The sequence below is a fragment of the Hyla sarda genome, chromosome 8 (assembly GCF_029499605.1).
Source record: "Hyla sarda isolate aHylSar1 chromosome 8, aHylSar1.hap1, whole genome shotgun sequence".
Taxonomy (NCBI): domain Eukaryota; kingdom Metazoa; phylum Chordata; class Amphibia; order Anura; family Hylidae; genus Hyla; species Hyla sarda.
In genome coordinates, this window is record NC_079196.1 from 91,385,419 (window position 1) to 91,406,434 (window position 21,016).

General features: G+C 42.2%; 1 protein-coding gene and 1 long non-coding RNA gene across 4 annotated transcripts in view; one reads left to right on the forward strand and one right to left on the reverse strand.

Annotated features, from left to right (window-relative positions):
• The window catches only part of TSPEAR (thrombospondin type laminin G domain and EAR repeats), a 171,289-nt gene that overhangs the window by 22,957 nt on the left and 127,316 nt on the right, over positions 1–21,016 (forward strand). The window contains exon 1 of one of the 3 annotated variants that reach the window (XM_056535838.1): positions 15,448–15,527. The exons of 1 other annotated variant lie outside the window; for it this stretch is intronic. In XM_056535838.1, the coding sequence (XP_056391813.1) occupies positions 15,479–15,527 (49 nt within the window). In that variant the 5' untranslated portion in view covers positions 15,448–15,478. Of the gene's footprint in view, positions 1–15,447; positions 15,528–21,016 lie in introns of those variants that run through there. One more of the 3 variants, XM_056535839.1, reaches the window with a different exon arrangement.
• LOC130284907 (uncharacterized) lies at positions 4,455–19,924 on the reverse strand. The gene is made up of 4 exons (XR_008847186.1): positions 19,835–19,924; positions 13,837–13,911; positions 7,027–7,167; positions 4,455–4,670 (listed from the first exon to the last, which is right to left on the reverse strand). It is a non-coding gene; the product is annotated as an uncharacterized LOC130284907 (long non-coding RNA).

Genomic DNA, 21,016 nt, shown 5'->3' on the forward strand with positions numbered 1-21,016 from the left:
TTTTTTTTGAATAATGCATTTTATTACCTGCGTTTTTGGTGGTTTTTTTCTGTAGCATGTTTACAATATAATAAATGATGTGATTCATACATCATATGCTTCTGTGATTCTTCCTTAGTAGGAGAATCCACAAAAATACAACAATAAAACGTTGGAGGTTAGAACCATTATTGTTTTACTTTAGCACACATTCATACATTTTAGCTCTAAGGCTTTTATGTGAACTTGCTAGCCTACTGACTTTAGCAATACAGCTGTTTCCCTGCACCATAAATGTGCATTGTGACATTGTAAGACAGTTAAATGTCAGGTATTATGTCATATTTCTACTGAGGGTAGATTTTCATTAGAGATGAGCGAACTTACAGTAAATTCGTCACGATCTTTTTCTGCATAAATTAGTTCAGCTTTCAGGTGCTCCGGTGGGCTGGAAAAGGTGGATACAGTCCTAGGAGACTCTTTCCTAGGAATGTATCCACCTTTTCCAGCCCACCGGAGCACCTGAAGGCTAAACTAATTTATGCAGGAAAAGTATCAACTGCCGAGCCGAGAAGTTCGTGACGAATCGAATTTACTGTAAGTTCGCTCATCTCTAATTTTCCTCCACTTTCTTTTTTTGTGTAAGTACTATATTGTGTAAGTACTATATTTTTTTTTATCACAAGTATTGTTAGTATTATTGTTATTATTTCTAATTGCTATGATGTGATTTGTATAAACTTTTTCATATACTGTATATAATAAAACAATGGGAATGCTAAGGGTGGAATTTGCTAAGACTAGAGATTCTTGTCACGATGCCGGCTGGCAGGTAGTGGATCCTCTGTGCCAGAGAGGGATTGGCGTGGACCGTGCTAGTGGATCGGTTCTAAGTCACTACTGGTTTTCACCAGAGCCCGCCGCAAAGCGGGATGGTCTTGCTGCGGCGGTAGTGACCAGGTCGTATCCACTAGCAACGGCTCAACCTCTCTGACTGCTGAAGATAGGCGCGGTACAAGGGAGTAGACAGAAGCAAGGTCGGACGTAGCAGAAGGTCGGGGCAGGCAGCAAGGATCGTAGTCGGGGGCAACGGCAGGAGGTCTGGAACACAGGCTAGGAACACACAAGGAAACGCTTTCACTGGCACAATGGCAACAAGATCCGGCGAGGGAGTGAAGGGGAAGTGAGGTATAAATAGGGAGTGCACAGGTGAACACACTAATTGGAACCACTGCGCCAATCAGCGGCGCAGTGGCCCTTTAAATCGCAGAGACCCGGCGCGCGCGCGCCCTAGGGAGCGGGGCCGCGCGCGCCGGGACAGGACAGACGGAGAGCGAGTCAGGTACGGGAGCCGGGATGCGCATCGCGAGCGGGCGCTACCCGCATCGCGAATCGCATCCCGGCTGGAGACGGTATCGCAGCGCACCGGGTCAGTGGAGCTGCCCGGAGCGCTGCGGTAGCGAGAGAGAAGCGAGCGCTCCGGGGAGGAGCGGGGACCCGGAGCGCTCGGCGTAACAATTCTATTACAGTATTACATTCTTTTATCATTTTAAATTACTAATAAGACAAGTTGCTGTAAAGGGACCCTGTCAGGTGTTTCATCCTGACTGATCCACGGGTAGCATGAATCTGACACAAGCTTCCTTATTACAGCCAGATATGATTTACTCCTAAAGGTAGGGTCACATGTTGCGTATACACTGTGTATTTGATACATATGCGTATTTCAGTGCTAGCAAAATCTATTGGTGTCTATTATTACTCCCACAGACTTTGCTAGCACTGAAATAAGAATACAGTGGTCCCTCAAGTTACAATATTAATCGGTTCCAGGACGACCATTGTATGTTGAAACCATTGTATGTCGAGACCAGAACTCTATGGAACTCTATGGAAACTATGGACTGTCTGTAGCATTGTATGTTGAGCCTGGTTTCAACTTACAATGGTCCAGAAAAAACCATTGTATGTTGAAACTATTGTATGTTGAGGCCATTGTAAGTTGAGAGATCACTGTATACATTAAATACGCATGCATCAAATGCTACCCTTGACCCTACCCTAAATGCTGCAATGTTTCTAAGAAATCATTGTTTGAAGATTGGCTGAGGTGGCTGGGGGGGGGGGGGTTGGGGTTAATAGTCTTTTATTTGATCCAGGGTTGATATCAATTTGATTAGTCCAGCCACAAGGGCCCTGTGGTCAGTCTATCTTTTGTATAAAATATCTTTTGTATAATAAATGTATTTTTCATATAATGTTGTCCTGTTTTTATTATTTTTATTAATAAATTAGTTTCATCATTTTTTTTTAATATTATTGGTTTAATTCACTATCCATTGTGCACCAGTTCTACAGATCTATTTGTAGACTGAGGACTGACACTTTTTTGGGATATATGTGTTTTTTGTTTTTTTTTTGTTAACCTTGTCTATTTTTGTTATGAGCTGCCCAGTTATATACTTTTTATTGTAAACTACAATTGTACAACAGTTGGGGAGCCATAATTTTCAGACCATTGATTAAAAGAATGAATCAACTAAAAGTTGTAATCTATCTATCTATCTATCTATGTATCTACCTATTTATCTAGTCCAAATATAAGAAGCACATCCAGACAATAATTAAAGGGGTATTCCAGGATTTTTTTTTATTGGACTATGCCACAGGGGCTGTAAAGTTAGGGTTGTTTATAATATATATTGTGATCCATAGGTGCAGGTCCTCCACTCCAACGTAGGTGCACAACTGCACTTGAGGTTGAGCACCTTGCATCACCTTAGATCACGTCAATGTAATTGTTTGTTTATAATATAGTGTCTGTACCTGTGTGTGACGGTTTTCTCACAATTCTTCAGTGATTTTCACCCCAATATTTATTTTTACCAGCATATAAAATGACTGTTGTCATTTTTCCCAGGTTGCAATGCGGCCGAGACCTGACTCACTAGTCAGCTGATGATAGGGAGCCTGTCTGCTTCAATGGGTGGAGCGATTGCTTGGTGGGAGAGAGTTCAATCTGCAACTAATGCAACAGCTGTAGGTACCCTGATTGAAAACCACGGGTCTTTGAATGGATGCAGCTCATTTATGTTTCAATTGGTGGGGTGGCTGATGTGTGGGAGGGAGGAAAATGGAATTGTGGGATTTGTAGTCAAAAAAAGAAAACTCAAACAGGAAATACCAGTTCACAAAAAGCTAGCCACAATGTTATGGTAATCTCACAACATAGCCATTTAGCCCCAAGACAAGTGCAGATCCTTCCTAAGCAGGTCCATTACTGTCTGCCAGGTACATACTAAAATCACCTTATGGTGGATAACCACTTTAAAACTTGTAAATGGATGCAGGCACTTAGAGCCTCCGTGCTCCGGTTCGCCTCAAACAAAGGAAATATATGCAGCACACCAATATCCCTCAGTCAAAATGCAGTGTTTTGTTTCCATGATGCAGCAGACAACGTTTTGGTGATCTCGCATTTTCAAGTGATTACCAGTGAAACAGAGGGGTTTAAATACACATCCCCAATCAGTGACATAATCAAACTTAGCATAATTAGTGGCATCATAAAATTTGCATAATAATATAAATATAATGTAATACATACATTCTAAATGTGCAAAATATACAAAATAAGTGCATAATAGGTGTACAACACATATATATTGCGGATCAACACATACATCAATACTGATCACTGTAAAATATTATTTGATCTGTGGTATATCATATGAGTGACAGTGCCCATGTGTATGCAATAAAAAAATTAAAAAAAATATTGCTTTACCGGTTATGAGGCCAATAGTAGGCTACCATCCTCATGTTGAAGAACGCCAGCGTCCGCAAGTCCGGAACTCAGTCGCAGAGAGCAACTTCCAGGTGCAGGGGAGCTGTAACCAATCATACACAAGAATCCTACGTAACCATAGTATTAGGGCAAGACTATCTGTGACGCGATTCAGCGCTGTAGTGTCCGTATCATTCAGCACTGTAGTGCACATGACACTAGCGCTCAGGGCATGACAGCTGAGTATCAGTATTCCTATGAGCGCCATCTTTCTGTCTGGCTAATACAGACAGGCAAGGGAATAGCAAAAAAATGAAATCATACTCAGAGTGGACAAAAACATAACCCTTGCATCGCCAACCCCACAATCACTCAATATACAGCACATATGGGGCCAAGACATAGTATTCTCCTCATTTTGAGGGCATTCTAGGGTGTGAAAGACCAGAAACCATACAGACTCTGTCTGTCACAACTGCCAGTGATAGGTGATGGAATACCCACCATTACCTCACTGGAAAAATCCCTATGTTCCCTTGCTTGGTGGGAGAAGTGTCCTAGAGGCTCCCAGACACATGAAAGAGCACAATCAACCTGGAGTATACAGCACAGGGTCAATAGAAAATGACTAAGAGCACTACGTCACATAGTGTATGATATAACATTAATTAGAAATGGTATTATAATGCAGTAGTATTAATCGTAATAATTAAGATGATCTAGAGATTGGTATAAATTGGCGCTATTTGTATGTTGGTACATCATACTCTGCTCACTAAAAACACAAATAGCAAAAAAAGGAGAAAAGGGGAAAATTTGGCATATATGTTAATAACATGCGGATCAAAAATGTGGCTCTGGTTGTTTCTGTTTAGAGGCATCTTGACCAGATCAGCAGAATAATCTGAAAAATAATAGAAATAACAATTAGTAAACAATTTTTCAAATTAATTAATATTAATATCACTTGATCAATCATATCAATTCTTGGGCACTGTCTCCATCTAGGGCTATACCAAACAATCAGGACGTCATTTTGTGAAATACTATGAATTCAACATTGAGCCCATTCGGTTTCAACAAATTTAAATCATAAATCAATAAATCAATGCTCCTGATACCTCATTGTAGGTGGTGATAAATGGAATGCGTTTTGATTGATCCCTTTTGGCCCTATGTACTCTCAGCACTTGTCGTTCCTCATATAATCTGCATTTCTGTTTCTCAACTAGGGAAGGGGGTAACCCCTGACAATAAATTGGGAGGCCATTTTCTGTATGGCCCTATCAAGCTTGTCATTGGAATCCTGCTTGCTCGTAAAAATTAACCCTAGGGTAATGTTTCCCCCATAGACCTAGGATGACAAGAATTAAATCTCAACAGTCTGTTACAATCAGTTTGTTTACAAAAAAGGTCAGTGGATAACTTGTCACCTACAATTGCTACATCTGTATCCAGAAATTCCACTTTATGGTCCGAGTATGTAAGTGTGAATTGTAGATCCTCATCGATTCCATTAAGGTAGGTTTGGAATTCCAATAATTCGCTGCCCGTACCTTCCTAAATTAGAAAGATGTCAGCTATGTAATGCCACCACCCCAGGATTTTCCTGGAGTGGTGGGATACATAGACATAACTTTCTTCAAAGTCCACCATGACAATATTAGCATATGTGGGCGCCATGTTGCTGCCCATGGCGTTACTACGCAGCTGAATGTAATATTTGTCATCGAACATGAAATAATTGTTTTGTAGCACAAACAGAATTAATTCAAGAATGAATTGGCATTAACCAGAGCTTTTTTTATGGCCTTTGTTCCTTGTTCATGTTGAATTGAGGTATATAAGCTTACAATTAGTGATGAGCGGCAGGGGCCATATTCGAATTCGCGATATTTTGCGAATATATTGACAATTATTCATCCTATGTTCGCGAAATTCACATATTTGCTATGTTCGTTCTTTTTTTTCCATGCGAAAATTAGCATGGGAAATTAGCATAAAAATTTGCATATGAAAAAAACACAAAAAAACTAATATTCATCATTACGAATATATATTGCACTATATTCTAAATATTCGCAAAATCGCAAAGTGCCGATATTCACGATAAAAAGTCGCATTACGAATATTCGTGCTCAACACTACTCACAATGTCAAAACTAGCAATTAGTACATTAGAAGATAATTTAAATTAAAAAAAATCACTGGTGTCCCGCAGATGTGATTTAGAGTGTGTATAAAACGGTCTAGGATATTTTAGCAATATTTTGTACACTTGTGTATCATTAAGCTGTCTGTATGCTTCCTTCAAATATGTGCTCCTGTCCATGACCCCAACCCCACCACCCTTATTGGCTGGATTTAGTATGAGGTTGTGGTCATGGACAAGATCCTGCATCACTACAATTTCCCCGTGTGTGAGATTGGGGTGTTTGAGCCGCACCTGTTGTTATTTAATATGTGATAGTTCCCTTTTAATGCATTCAGCAAAAGTTGTAACGTATGTGATTCTACAATTGGTTGGAAATCCCTAGGTACCTGTAAGTCAAAATCATTAAATGCAAACTTAGTAGCCTCAGTAGGTGCTATAGATGGTACATTTTTGACAACATCACTAGATTTATGCTGTGAGAACCAGATTTTTAGTTTTAGTCTTGTCCAGTACAAACTGAATAAGGTCAAGTTCTAACTGGAACCAATCATAAAATCTATTGGGGAAAAAAAACTAGCTGAGCGCTAGTGTCATGCGCACTACAGCGCTGAATGATACGGACATGCGCATTACAGTGCTGAATCACATTACAGATTGTCTTGCTCTGATACTATGGTTACAGAGGATGCTTGTTTATGATGCTGGAAGTTGTTTATGATGCTGGAAGTCACTGAGTTCCGGACTTGCGGACGCTGGCTTTCCTCAACACAAGAATGGTTGTCTACTATTGGCATCATAACCGTAGAAGCAATTGTATTTTTTTTTATTGCATACACATGAGCACTGTCACTAAATAATATTTTACAGTGTTCAGTATTGATGTATGTGTTGATCCACACTATATATATATATGTATTGTAAACCTATTATGCACTTATTTTGGATATTGGTGTGCTGCATATATTTCCTTTATCTATCTATCTATCTATCTATCTATCTATCTATCTATCTATGACATTGCAATTTCTACGATACATTTCCTTTTACCAGAATGACCATATGCTTTCCTCCAGCGCTTCCTCTATCCACTCAAGTCATTTCTTACCAACATGCTGTGATGCCTAATGGGTCTGTCCTTTTGATCAGGCTCACTTGAAAACGGAATAAGTGCTTTGTTTTTATCTTGGTGTCCCTGGAAATGTCATTAAAGGTTTCTGTTTATAGTCTTCAGCCATTGGATTGCAGCCTGGAAATATACAGGATGCAGTTACAAACGAAACATCTGTGCTAGCGCTATACAATTCTGCAGTTATGTTCTATTAAAAGTGTTACTCACATCATGTGCAACTTGGCAACTAAAAAGACTTAATGTACTCCAATCTTTTTCATGAAGCACGTAAAACTGCCATCTGCAAATAACAGATGCAACTTGCCATGAAAAGACAAAAACTGGACCTGGACACAAGATAGAATGACTGACCAGCAATGTCAAACAATCTGGGCAGCATTATTTAATAAGATGGCTCAGGTTAATGCAGCTGCAATATGTGTGGGAAAACAAAACCTAGACAAGCTAAACTAGAATAATCTGGAAGTTTATAATTTATTAAAAATTATCAGCAAATCTGCAGTTTACATACCCAGCCAATGAAATTATGAACTAGTAAGGTGTTCCTTAAAGGGGTTGTTTCACGATTATAACTTATTATTTTCCACAGGAGATGTCATATAGGGCAGGGATATGTGTAGCCCTGAGCTCACCTACAGCCACTACTTGAGCGTCTTCCCTAAGTAACTGATCCTCAACTGGACGGCGGTCCCTATAATCAATAAGTGCAGGGGCTTAACAAGGTTTAACTCAATAAATTGCACTGTACGGAGGTCAGGTAGACAGTTAAGGACACAAAGGGTTAAGGAAATCACAAACCAGGGAACATAATACAGCAAACAGACAAACAGACAGATGGAGCAACAAAGCTATGTCAGACAGGCTGGATCAAACCAGGATAGCTCCCAGTACTAATACCAAAGACAGTAAAGAGATGAGTAAATCAGCTCACCAGCTGTGCGTCCTGTCCACGGCACGGCAGGTGCACGGCAACATCAAAGCTCAAAGTGAAAGAGAAAATGCCAGCGTGGAATATGCAGAAAGTCCCATTTATTGAATAAAATCAAGAACACAGGTCAGGGGAAAGACATGATGACGAGTTTCAGGCGTAAGCCACCCTTAGTCATATGATATTGACTAAGGGTAGCTTACGTCTGAAACGGGTCATCATGTCTTTCCCCTGACCTGTGTTCTTGATTTTATTCAATAAATGGGACTTTCTGCATATTCCACGCTGGCATTTTCTCCTTCTAATGTCAAAACAGTAGAATGCTCAAGTCACAAAAGCCAAAGGTCACATGTTGTGCATCCAACATAGTATTAGTTTTTCAGTTTGCTGGATCTGTCCAAAAAATTGGCAAAAGTAGACACATTTTTAGATTTATCTGCATAAAAGCAGATGTATGTTGTCTGTTCTTCAAATTTAGAATCTGTTTTTTTAGCATTTCTCTTTTATTCTTTTTTTTTTTTTAACCCCTTAAGGACCAGGCCATTTTACACCTTAAGGACCAGAGCGTTTTTTGCAATTCTGACCACTGTCACTTTAAACATTAATAACTCTGGGATGCTTTTAGTTATCATTCTGATTTCGAGATTGTTTTTTCGTGACATATTCTACTTTAACTTAGTGGTAAAATTTTATGGTAACTTGCATCCTTTCTTGGTGAAAAATCCCCAAATTTGATGAAAAAAAAGAAAATTTTGCATTTTTCTAACTTTGAAGCTCTCTGCTTGTAAGGAAAATGGATATTCAAAATAAAACATTTTTGGGTTCACATATACAATATGTCTACTTTATGTTTGCATCATAAAATTTATGAGTTTTTACTTTTGGAAGACACCAGAGGGCTTCAAAGTTCAGCAGCAATTTGGAAATTTTTCACAAAACTTTCAAACTCGCTATTTTTCATGGACCAGTTCAGGTTTGAAGTGGATTTGAAGGGTCTTCATATTAGAAATACCCCATAAATGACCCCATCATAAAAACTACACCCCACCCAAAGTATTCAAAATGACATTCAAAAAGTGTATTAACCCTTTAGGTGTTTCACAGGAATAGCAGAAAAGTGAAGGAGAAAATTCACAATCTTCATTTTTTACACTCGCATGTTCTTGTAGACCCAATTTTTGAATTTTTGCAAGGGATAAAAAGGAGAAAATTTTTACTTGTATTTAAAACCCAATTTCTCTTGAGTAAGCACATACCTCATATGTCTATGTTAATTGTTCGGCGGGCGCAGTAGAGGGCTCAGAAGGGAAGGAGCGTCAAATGGTTTTTGGGGGGCATGTCACCTTTAGGAAGCCCCTATGGTGCCAGGACAGCAAAAAAAAAACCACATGGCATACCATTTTGGAAACTAGACCCCTCAGGGAACGTAACAAGGGGTAAAGTGAACCTTAATACCCCACAGGTGATTCACAACTTTTGCATATGTAAAAAAAACAAAAAATGTTTTACCTAAAATACTTGGTTTCCCAAAAATGTAACATTTTTAAAAAGGATAATAGCAGAAAAGATCCCCCAAAATTTGAAGCCCAATTTCTCCCGATTCAGAAAACACCCCATATGGGGGTGAAAAGTGCTCTGCTGGCGCACTACAGGTCTCAGAAGAGAAGGAGTCACATTTGGCTTTTTGAAAGCAAATTTTGCTCTGGGGGCATGCCGCATTTAGGAAGCCCCTATGGTGCCAGAACCGCAAAAAAAAAACCCACATGGCATACCATTTTGGAAACCAGACCCCTCGCGGAATGTAAAAAGGGGTAAAGTGAACCCTAATACCCTACAGGTGTTTCACGACTTTTGCATATGTTAAAAAATTTTTTTTTTTTTATCTAAAATGCTTGGTTTCCCAAAATTTTTACATTTTTAAAAAGGGTAATAGCAGAAAATACCCCCCAAAATTTGAAGTCCAATTTCTCCCGATTCAGAAAACACCCCATATGGGGGTGAGAAGTGCTCTGCTGGCGCACTACAGGTCTCAGAAGAGGAGGAGTCACATTTGACTTTTTGAAAGCAAATTTTGCTCTGGGGGCATGCCGCATTTGGGAAGCCCCTATGGTGCCAGAACAGCAAAAAAAAACCACATGGCATACCATTTTGGAAACTAGACCCCTCGTGGAACGTAACAAGGGGTAATGTGAACCTTAATACCCCACAGGTGTTTCACGACTTTTGCATATGTAAAAAAAAACATTTTTTTTACCTAAAATGCTTGGCTTCCCAAAATTTTTACATTTTTTAAAAGGGTAATAGCAGAAAATACCCCCCAAAATTTGAAGATCAATTTCTCCCGATTCAGAAAACACCCCATATGGGGGTGAGAAGTGCTCTGCTGGCGCACTACAGGTCTCAAAAGAGGAGGAGTCACATTTGGCTTTTTGAAAGCAAATTTTGCTCTGGGGCATGCCGCATTTAGGAAGCCCCTATGGTGCCAGGAAAGCAAAAAAACCCCACATGGCATACCATTTTGGAAACTAGACCCCTCGGGGAACGTAACAAGGGGTAATGTGAACCTTAATACCCCACAGGTGATTCACAACTTTTGCATATGTAAAAAAAAAAATACTAATTTTACCTAAAATGTTGGTTTCCCAAAAATTTTAGATTTTTAAAAAGGGTAATAGCAGAAAATACCCCCCATAATTTGTAACACAATTTCTCCCGAGTACGGCGATACCCCATATGTGACCCTAAACTGTTGCCTTGAAATAAGACAGGGCTCCAAAGTGAGAGCACCATGCGCATTTGAGGCCTGAATTAGGGACTTGCATAGGGGTGGACATAGGGGTATTCTACGCCAGTGATTCCCAAATAGGGTGCCTCCAGCTGTTGTAAAAGTCCCAGCATGCCTGGACAGTCAGTGGCTGTCTGGTAATACTGGGAGTAGTTGTTTTGCAACAGCTGGAGGCTCCGTTTTGGAAACAGTGGCGTACCAGACGTTTTTCATTTTTATTGGGGAGGGGAGGGGGGCTGTGTAGGGGTATGTGTATATGTAGTGTTTTTTACTTTTTATTTTTTTTGGTAGGGTAGTGTAGTGTTTTTAGGGTACAGTCGCACGGGCGGGGGGTTCACAGTAGTTTCTCGCTGGCAGTTTGAGCAGCGGCAGAAAATTTGCCTCAGCTCAAACTTGCAGCCGGATACTTACTGTAATCCTCCACCCATGTGAGTGTACCCTGTACATTCACATTGGGGGGGGGGGGAACATCCAGCTGTTGCAAAACTACAACTCCCAGCATGTAGGGTCTATAAGTGCATGCTGGGAGTTGTAGTTTTGCAACAGCTGAAGGCTCCGTTTTGGAAACGGTGGCGTACCAGACGTTTTTCATTTTTATTGTAGGGGTATGTGTATATGTAGTGTTTTTTTACTTTTTATTTTATTTTGTGTTAGTGTAGTGTAGTGTTTTTAGGGTACAGTCGCACGGGCGGGGGGTTCACAGTAGTTTCTCGCTGGCAGTTTGAGCTGCAGCAGAAAATTTGCTGTAGCTCAAACTTGCAGCCGGATACTTACTGTAATCCTCCGCCCATGTGAGTGTACCCTTGTACATTCACATTGGGGGGGGGGACATCCAGCTGTTGCAAAACTACAACTCCCAGCATGTACGGTCTATCAGTGCATGCTGGGAGTTGTAGTTTTGCAACAGCTGGAGACACACAGGTTGTGAAACACCGAGTTTGGCAACAAACTCAGTGTTTTGCAACCAGTGTGCCTTCAGCTGTTGCAAAAGCTACAACCCCCAGCATGTACGGACAGCGGAAGGGCATGCTGGGTGTAGTTATGCAACAGCGGGAGGCATACTACTTTGGCTGGGGATGCTGGGGATTGTAGTTATGCAACAGCTGGAGACACACTGGTTTGCTACTTAACTCAGTGTGCCTTCAGCTGTTGCAAAACTACAACTCTCAGCAGTCACCGACAGCCAACGGGCATGTTGGGGAGTTGTAGTTATGCAACCAGCAGATGCACCACTACAACTCCCAGCATGCACTTAAGCTGTTTGTGCAAGCTGGGAGTTGTAGTTACACAACAGCTGAAGGTACACTTTTTCATAGAAAGAATGTGCCTCCAGCTGTTGCAAAACCATAAGTCCCAGCATGCCCATAAGTGCATGCTGGGAGTTGTGGTGGTCTGCCTCCTCCTGTTGCATAACTACAGCTTCCAGCATGCCCTTTTTGCATGCTGGGAGCTGTTGCTAAGCAACAGCAGGAGGCTGTCACTCACCTCCTGCTGCTGCTTGATCGCCGCACAGGTCTGTCCCGCCGCCGTCGCTCCTGGGGCCCCGATCCCAACATTAACGCCGGGGATCGGGGTCCCCAGCACCAGGGGTGCACGTCCCGCACCCGCTCACGTCCTCCGGAAGAGGGGCGGAGCGGGTGCGGGAGTGAAACCCGCAGCAGGCGCCCTGATTGGTGGGCCGGTAATCCGGCCGACGAATCAGGGCGATCGTGAGGTGGCACCAGTGCCACCTCACCCCTGCAGGCTCTGGCTGTTCGGGGCCGTCTCTGACGGCCCCGATCAGCCAGTAATTCCGGGTCACTGGAGACCCGATTGACCCGGAATCGCCGCAGATCGCTGGACTGAATTGTCCAGCGATCTGCGGCCATCGCCGACATGGGGGGGCATAATGACCCCCCTGGGCGATATGCCGCGATGCCTACTGAACGATTTCAGCAGGCATCGGGCACCGGCTCCCCTCCGGCTAGCGGCGGGGGGGCGGGAAAGGACAGGACGTACTCCTACGTACTTAAGGACTCGGAAACGGGGGCGTAGGAGTACGTCCATTGTCATTAAGGGGTTAAATACATTTTTTTCTGTAGAGAACCAGACAAACATGAAAAAAGGAGAGGCATTTTAATAACCCACAGGTGATTTAATATGTAGATCAATAATTTACATAGGGAGTTATCTAAAAATTGAGGTGGAGGATGAGATAATGAGAAAAGAGTGGGCAGGCCGTTCATAGAAAGGTTAGACAGCCAGCTGCTTGTTATTAAAGTGAAACCATTGGAGTCTGTTCTTTTTGTCAAAGGGAAACCATTTGGGCCCAGGGACCCATTGTGGTGAGTTTAAAGGGTTTTTTCGCCCCTAGACATGTTATGCTCGATCCAAAGGATAGGGAATAAAATATGTGATCGCAGGGGGTTCGACTGCTGGGACCTCCCATGATCTCCGGGTGGGTGAGGCGGCGTTACGGACATGGAAGCCTGGTGCTTTAGTGATCATGACGTCACACCATGCCCCTTCCATTCATGTCTATAGAAGGGAGAGTGATGCTGTCATAGACAGAGATCACAGATGTTATCCCCTTTGAATAAGGGATAACGCGTTTAGGGGCAGATTACCCCTTTAAGCACAGCTGGTGGCACTTAGGGATGGCACTTATTTTTTAATTTAGTAGGGGCCCTGAAGGCACTACCAACAGTATTCTGCTAATGGCGGCCCTGACAAATTGTATGTCCATAATTCACCGCCATGTACCCCCTCAAGTTTTAATTGGGGAGACGAATTGGGGAGACAACTTCTGAATCATCATGACAAACTATGGGGGAGATTTATGAAAACATGTGGATAGCAAAGTTAACCAGTGGCCCATAGCAACCAATCAGATAACAGACGCAATCTGATTGGTTGCTATGGGCAACTGGTCGACTTTTCCTCTGCACAGGTTTTGATAAATCTCCCCCTATGTGTTAAATTTGCAAGTTGGATAAATGACATGCAGACATATTGACAAATTGACAATAGGATACTGTCCAAAGATAAAATATTATTTTAGTTAATTCACAAATGCAACATTTCTGTGCCATACCCAATGCCTTTTGCAAGCCTTGAAAGTTGGAATAGTAAACCATTCTTGGACTGTATCCTCCTTTTCTCATTTGTTCTATAAGTGAGAAAATCAATATCCAATACAGTGCAAACAATACATTATTATTATTGTTATTATTGCGGTCTTGGTTCTAGGGCGCTATACACATTACATTATTACTTGTGCCCAGATTTACACAATATTCACTTTTATGGTTAAAATCTACCATAAACAATTGTTCTACTGATATGACATTGATATATATATATATATATATATATATATATATATACTTATATGGCTATTTCATAACTTCTAGCTTATTTTACTGGATTGAGTCTTTCTTTATGCCCCAATTCATCCCGCTTTATAAAAGGGATTTCAGCAGAGTTTTTATTAACTGGATAGAGAAAGAAAAGACAAATTGTTCTTAAACCTGAGAACTGTGAGGGGTTTACAAGAACACACAGGGATTTATTAGAATCTGAGGGTTTATGGCTATAACATGGCTTTCTGATGTTTCTTCTGTGTTCTTGATGCCATGTTTTATCACGGCTGACAGCTGCTTGAAAGTCTGTATGGGCAGATTTTATTTTCACAAAAGAAAAACTATATATTTCATCCAGTCTGTGCTCCAGTGATTCTCACAAAGTGTGCATTCTCTTTTTAAAGGTGTACTCCCATTTTTTTTAAATAAATTGGTGCCAGAAAGCTAAACAGATTTGTAAATTACTTCTATTAAAACATCTTAGTCCTTCCAATACTTTTTAGGGGCTGTATACTACAGAGGAACTGTTTTTCTTTTGGGATTTCTCTTCTGTCATGACCACAGTGCTCTCTGATGACCTCTGCTGTCCATTTTAGGAACTGACCAGAGCATGAGAAAATCCCCCATAGCAAACATATTCTGCTCTGGACAGTTCCTAAAATTGACAGCAGAGGTCAGCAGAGAACACTGTGGTCGTGACAGAAGAGAAATCCAAAAAGAAAAGCATTTCATCTGTAGTATACAGCCCCTAAAATGTACTGGAAGGATTAAGATTTTTTAATAGAAGAAATTTACAAATTTGTTTAACTTTCTGGCACCAGTTGATTTAAAAAAATAAAAGTTTTCCATGGGAGTACCCCTTTAACCTCTTAAGGACCAAGGACGTTCTGGAACGTCCCCGCACGCTGGGCTTTAAGGACCAAGGACATTCCAGAATGACCTGGTGTTTCTCCGGTCTCTGCCGCGTGCCGGGCAGAGATCGGAACGACATTCCTGCTGAAATCCTTCAGCAGGAATGCCGTGCAAATGCCGAGGGGGGTCCTGGGACCCCCCCCATGTCGGTGATCACAGAAAATCGCATGTCAATTCAGACATGCGATTTTATCCTATTCCGGGCTGATCGGGTCTCTGGTGACCCGATCACCCGGAAAATTGTGATGATCTGACCTGTCAGTGACAGCCCAGATCATCCTGAAGGGTGGGAGTGAAGTCGCAATGCTGCGATTTCCTCCTATCCCCTGCCATTGGTCAGAATTGATTCTGACCAATGGCAGAGCAGGACAGTGGGTTGCCATGGCAACCCCCCGTTCTGCCCACCCCTGGATGTCGAGGGGATCGTGGGAAGAAGATGGAGGTCGGTACCTGCAGGAGAAGATGCCTGGAGACCCCGATCGTTGCTGGAGACTGCTGGGTCCTGGGTCAGGTAGGGAAACTACTGTGGGAGAGGGGGGAATTGAAAGTGAAAGTAAAGTGATCTTTACTGTGGCAACCACTAGGAAGGCCAAACTGCAACTCCCAGCATGCCCAGACAGCCAAAGGCTGTCTGGGCATGCAGGGAGTTGCAGTTTTGCAACATCTGGAGGGTCACAATTTGGAGACCACTGTTACAGTGGTGCCCAAACAGTAGCCCTCCAGATGTTGCCAAACTAAAACTCTCAGCATGTCTAGACTGCCCAGGCATGCTGGGAGTTGTAGTTCTGTAACATCTGTCCCTTCAGATTTAGCAATTTTCATGAAATTTTTGAAAATTGCTTCTTTACTTTGAAGCCCTCTAATTTTTTCAAAAAGCTAAAATATGTCCATTTTATGATGCCAACATAAAGTGGACATATTGTATTTGTGAATAAAAATAAAATGTATTGTGAATATCCATTTTCCTTACAAGTAGAGAGCTACAAAGTTAGAAAAATGCAAAATTTTCTAAATTTTCATGAAATTTTGGGATTTTTCACTAAAAAAGGATGCAAGTAACACCGAAAATTTACCACCAAAATAAAGTAGAATATGTCATGAAAAAACAGTCTCAGAATCAGAATGATAACCTAAAGCATCCCAGAGTTATTAATGTTTAACCCCTTCAGGACGGAGCCCATTTTGGCCTTAAGGACCGGAGCGTTTTTTGCACATCTGACCACTGTCACTTTAAACATTAATAACTCTGGAATGCTTTTAGTTATCATTCTGATTCCGAGATTGTTTTTTCGTGACATATTCTACTTTAACATAGTGGTAAATTTTTATCGATACTTGCATCCTTTTTTGGTGAAAAATCCGTAAATTTGATGAAAAATTTGAAAATTTCGCATTTTTCTAACTTCGAAGCTTTCTGCTTGTAAGGAAAATGGATATTACGAATACATTTTTTTTTGGTTCACATATACAATATGTCTACTTTATATTTGCATCATAAAATTGATGAGTTTTTACTTTTGGAAGACACCAGAGGGCTTCAACGGTCAGCAGCAATTTTCCGATTTTTCACAAAATTTTCAAACTCAGTATTTTTCAGGGACCAGTTCAGGTTTGAAGTGGATTTTAAGGGTCTTCATATTAGAAATACCCCATAAATGACCCCATTATAAAAACTACACCCCTCAAAGTATTCAAAATGACATTCAGTCAGCGTTTTAACCCTTTAGGTGTTTCACACGAATAGCAGCAAAGTGAAGGAGAAAATTCACAATCTTCATTTTTTACACTCGCATGTTCTTGTAGACCCAATTTTTGAATTTTTACAAGGGGTAAAAGGACAAAATTTTTACTTGTATTTGTAGCCCAATTTCTCTCAAGTAAGCACATACCTCATATGTCTATGTAAAGTGTTCGGCGGGCGCAGTAGAGGGCTCAGAAGGGAAGGAGCGACAAGGGGATTTTGGAGAGTACGTTTTTCTGAAATGGTTTTTGGGGGGCATGTTACCTTTAGGAAGCCCTTATGGTGCCAGAACAGCAAAAAAAACCCACATGGCATACCATTTTGGAAACTAGACCCCTCGGGGAATGTAACATGGGATAAAGTGAACCTTAATACCCCACAGGTGTTTCACGACTTTTGCAAATGTAAAAAATAAATAAAAAATTTTGCCTAAAATGCTTGTTTTCCCCAAAAAATTTTATTTTTAAAAAGGGTAATAGCAGAAAATACCCCTAAAAATTTGAAGCCCAATTTCTCCCGATTCAGAAAACACCCCATATGGGGGTGAAAAGTGCTCTGCTGGCGCACTACAGGTCTCAGAAGAGAAGGAGTCACATTTGGCTTTTTGAACGCAAATTTTGCTCTGGGGGCATGCCGCATTTAGGAAGCCCCTATGGTGCCAGGATAGCAAAAAAAACCCACATGGCATACCATTTTGGAAACTAGACCCCTCGGGGAACGTAACAAGGGGTTAAGTGAACCTTTATACCCCACAGGTGTTTCACGACTTTTGCATATGTAAAAAAAATTATTTTTTTTTTACCTAAAATGCTTGTTTTCCCAAAAATTTTACATTTTTAAAAAGGGTAAAAGCAGAAAATACCCCCCAAAATTTGTAACACAATTTTTCCCGAGTACGGCGATACCCCATATGTGACCCTAAACTCTTGCCTTGAAATACGACAGGGCTCCAAAGTGAGAGCGCCATGCGCATTTGAGGCCTAAATTAGGGATTGCATAGGGGTGGACATAGGGGTATTCTACGCCAGTGATTCCCAAACAGGGTGCCTCCAGCTGTTGCAAAACTCCCAGCATGCCTGGACAGTCAACGGCTGTCCGACAATACTGGGAGTTGTTTTGCAACAGCTGGAGGCTCCGTTCTGGAAACAGTGGTGTACCAGACGTTTTTCATTTTTATAGGGGAGGGGAGGGGGGCTGTGTAGGGTATGTGTTTATGTAGTGTTTTTTACTTTTTATTTTATTTTTTGTGTTAGTGTAGTGTAGTGTTTTTAGGGTACAGTCACACGGGCGGGGGTTCACAGTAGTTTCTCGCTGGCAATTTGAGCTGCAGCAGAAAGTTTGCGGCAGCTCAAATTTGCAGCCGGATACTTACTGTAAGCCTCCGCCCATGTGAGTGTACCCTGTACGTTCACATTGGGGGGGGGGACATCCAGCTGTTGCATAACTACAACTCCCAGCATGCCCGTTGGCTGTCGGTGACTGCTGAGAGTTGCAGTTTTGCAACAACTGTAGGCACACTGGTTATGTATCACGGAGTTTGTGACCTAACTCAGTGTTTCACAACCAGTGTGCCTCCAGCTGTTGCAAAACTACAACTCCCAGCATGTACGGTGCATGGTGTACGGTGACTGCTGAGAGTTGTAGTTTGCAACAGCTGGAGGCACACCGGTCGTGAAACACTGAGTTAGGTAAAAAAAAACTCTGAGTTTCACAATCAGTGTGCCTTCAGCTGTTGCAAAACTACAACTCTCAGCAGTCACCGACAGCCAACGGGCATGCTGGGAGTTGTAGTTATGCAACCAGCAGATGCACCACTACAACTCCCAGCATGCACTTTAGCTGTTTGTGCAAGCTGGGAGTTGTAGTTATACAACAGCTGAAGGTACACTTTTCCATAGAAAGAATGTGCCTCCAGCTGTTGCAAAACCATAAGTCCCAGCATGCCCATAAGGGAATGCTGGGAGTTGTGGTGGTCTGCCTCCTGCTGTTGCATAACTACAGCTCCCAGCATGCCCTTTTTGCATGCTGGGAGCTGTTGCTAAGCAACAGCAGGAGGCTGTCACTCACCTCCAACGATCCAGACGCTGCAGGTCAGTCCCGCCGCCGCAGCTGCTCCTGGGGCCCCGATCCCAACAGGGGCGCCGGGGATCGGGGTCCCCAGCACCGGGGGTCGTCTTCCCGCACCCGCTCACGTCCTCCGGAAGAGGGGCGGAGCGGGTGCGGGAGTGACACCCGCAGCAGGCGCCCTGATTGGTCGGCCGGTAATCCGGCCGACGAATCAGGGCGATCGTGAGGTGGCACCAGTGCCACCTCACCCCTGCAGGCTCTGGCTGTTCGGGGCCGTCAGAGACGGCCCCGAACAGCCAGTAATTCCGGGTCACCGGGTCACCGGAGACCCGATTGACCCGGAATCGCCGCAGATCGCTGTACTGAATTGTCCAGCGATCTGCGGCGATCGCCGACATGGGGGGGCATAATGACCCCCCTGGGCGATATGCCGGGATGCCTGCTGAACGATTTCAGCAGGCATCCGGCTCCGGTCCCCAACCGGCTAGCGGTGGGGGCCGGAATTCCCACGGGCGTATGGATACGCCCTCGGTCCTTAAGGACTCGGGATTCAGGGCGTATCCATACGCCCTATGTCCTGAAGAGGTTAAAGTCACAGTGGTCAGATGTTCAAAAAAACGCTCTGGTCCTAAGGTGTAAAATGGCCTGGTCCTTAAGGGGTTAAGGTCATGTTGTAAAACTTGTCAGCACGATAGAATCGATAATGCTGCTCTTTCTATATGTAAGCATTGTAAACTAGTGACAGGGATGCTGCCCCATTAAGGTGCTTTTCTGCCTTATACTCTGGGTCATGGGTAATGCAATTTGCTGGGTTTAAGGAGATGTACTTGATGTCTTCCCATCTGCCTTCCCTCACCCTGATCCCTGTGACTGACATATTTCTCCCTGAACACAGAGAGTGACAGTTTTCCAATAATCCATAAATAGTTATTTCAAGTGATATCGGCAAATAAAAAATATTGACCAAGATGTATCAGAATTAGGTCTCTATTATTTGTTTGTAGACATACATTTATTTTACATATGGCTGGAGACCGGTTAAAAAGTCATTCCAATGCCTCCTGGTCCCTGTGTCCCACAGCCACTTCCTGCAGCAGGAACTGCCCACTCAGCCAATCATTGGCCAGAGTTATGTTCCGCCACAGTCAGTGATTGGCTGAGCAGGTGGTTCATGCTGAGGCGACTCATCACAGGAACTAGTTAGTAGCAGTGAGCAAAGACCGCCAGGTGGTGTGGGATGATTATAACTTTTTTTCTTTTCGACACACCTCACTCCATGTGTTATGTCTCCGGACAATGTGGCACAATGTGCCACGTTTTGCTGTAAATTGCAGCACCAAGTAAAATGCAATGTGATCAATCAGCCTCCTAGTTTCCATAGAGCTTTGGGGTTGATATTCTTATCCCAGTCCAGAAACAGAAAGATTTGAATGGGCTGCTAAGGGTATAGTCAGAAAAAATTGGCCTTATTATAAAATCTATCATTCCTATTACATGCAATACATGTGGTATTTATGAGACAAATATAGATGCATGTTAAATTGAATAACAATTTCTTAAACTAAATAAATAAATAAAAAATATATATTTAATTAAAATAAATATATTTCATCTATCCTCCTTAATATATGCAATGCATGGGGAATTTATGACAGTTGGTGCAAGCGGCCGAAGTACCTTGGTCAAAGGTACGAATCCAGACAAAAGCAAAAAATGGCCGCAGCACTCAAAAAATGCGGTGAAAAAATAAGTGATAGCTTTAATCCATGTGAAAATACAGATGCAACGTTTCAAGCATCTGTATTTTCACATGGATTAAAGCTACCATTTATTTGTTACCCCATTTTTTGAGTGCTGCAGCCATTCTTTGGTTTTGTGTGTATTAATATATATATATATATATATATATATATATATATATATCTATACAGGGTGGGCCATTTATATGGATACACCTTAATAAAATGGGAATGGTTGGTGATATTAACTTCCTGTTTGTGGCACATTAGTATATGTGAGGGGGGGGGGAACTTTTCAAGATGGGTGGTGACCATGGCGGCCATTTTGAAGTCAGCCATTTTGAATCCAACTTTTGTTTTTTTAATAGGAAGAGGGTCACGTGACACATCAAACTTATTGGGATATGGATATCTTTGACTGAATAGATGTCTTTGGAGCGACTACCTCTCAAA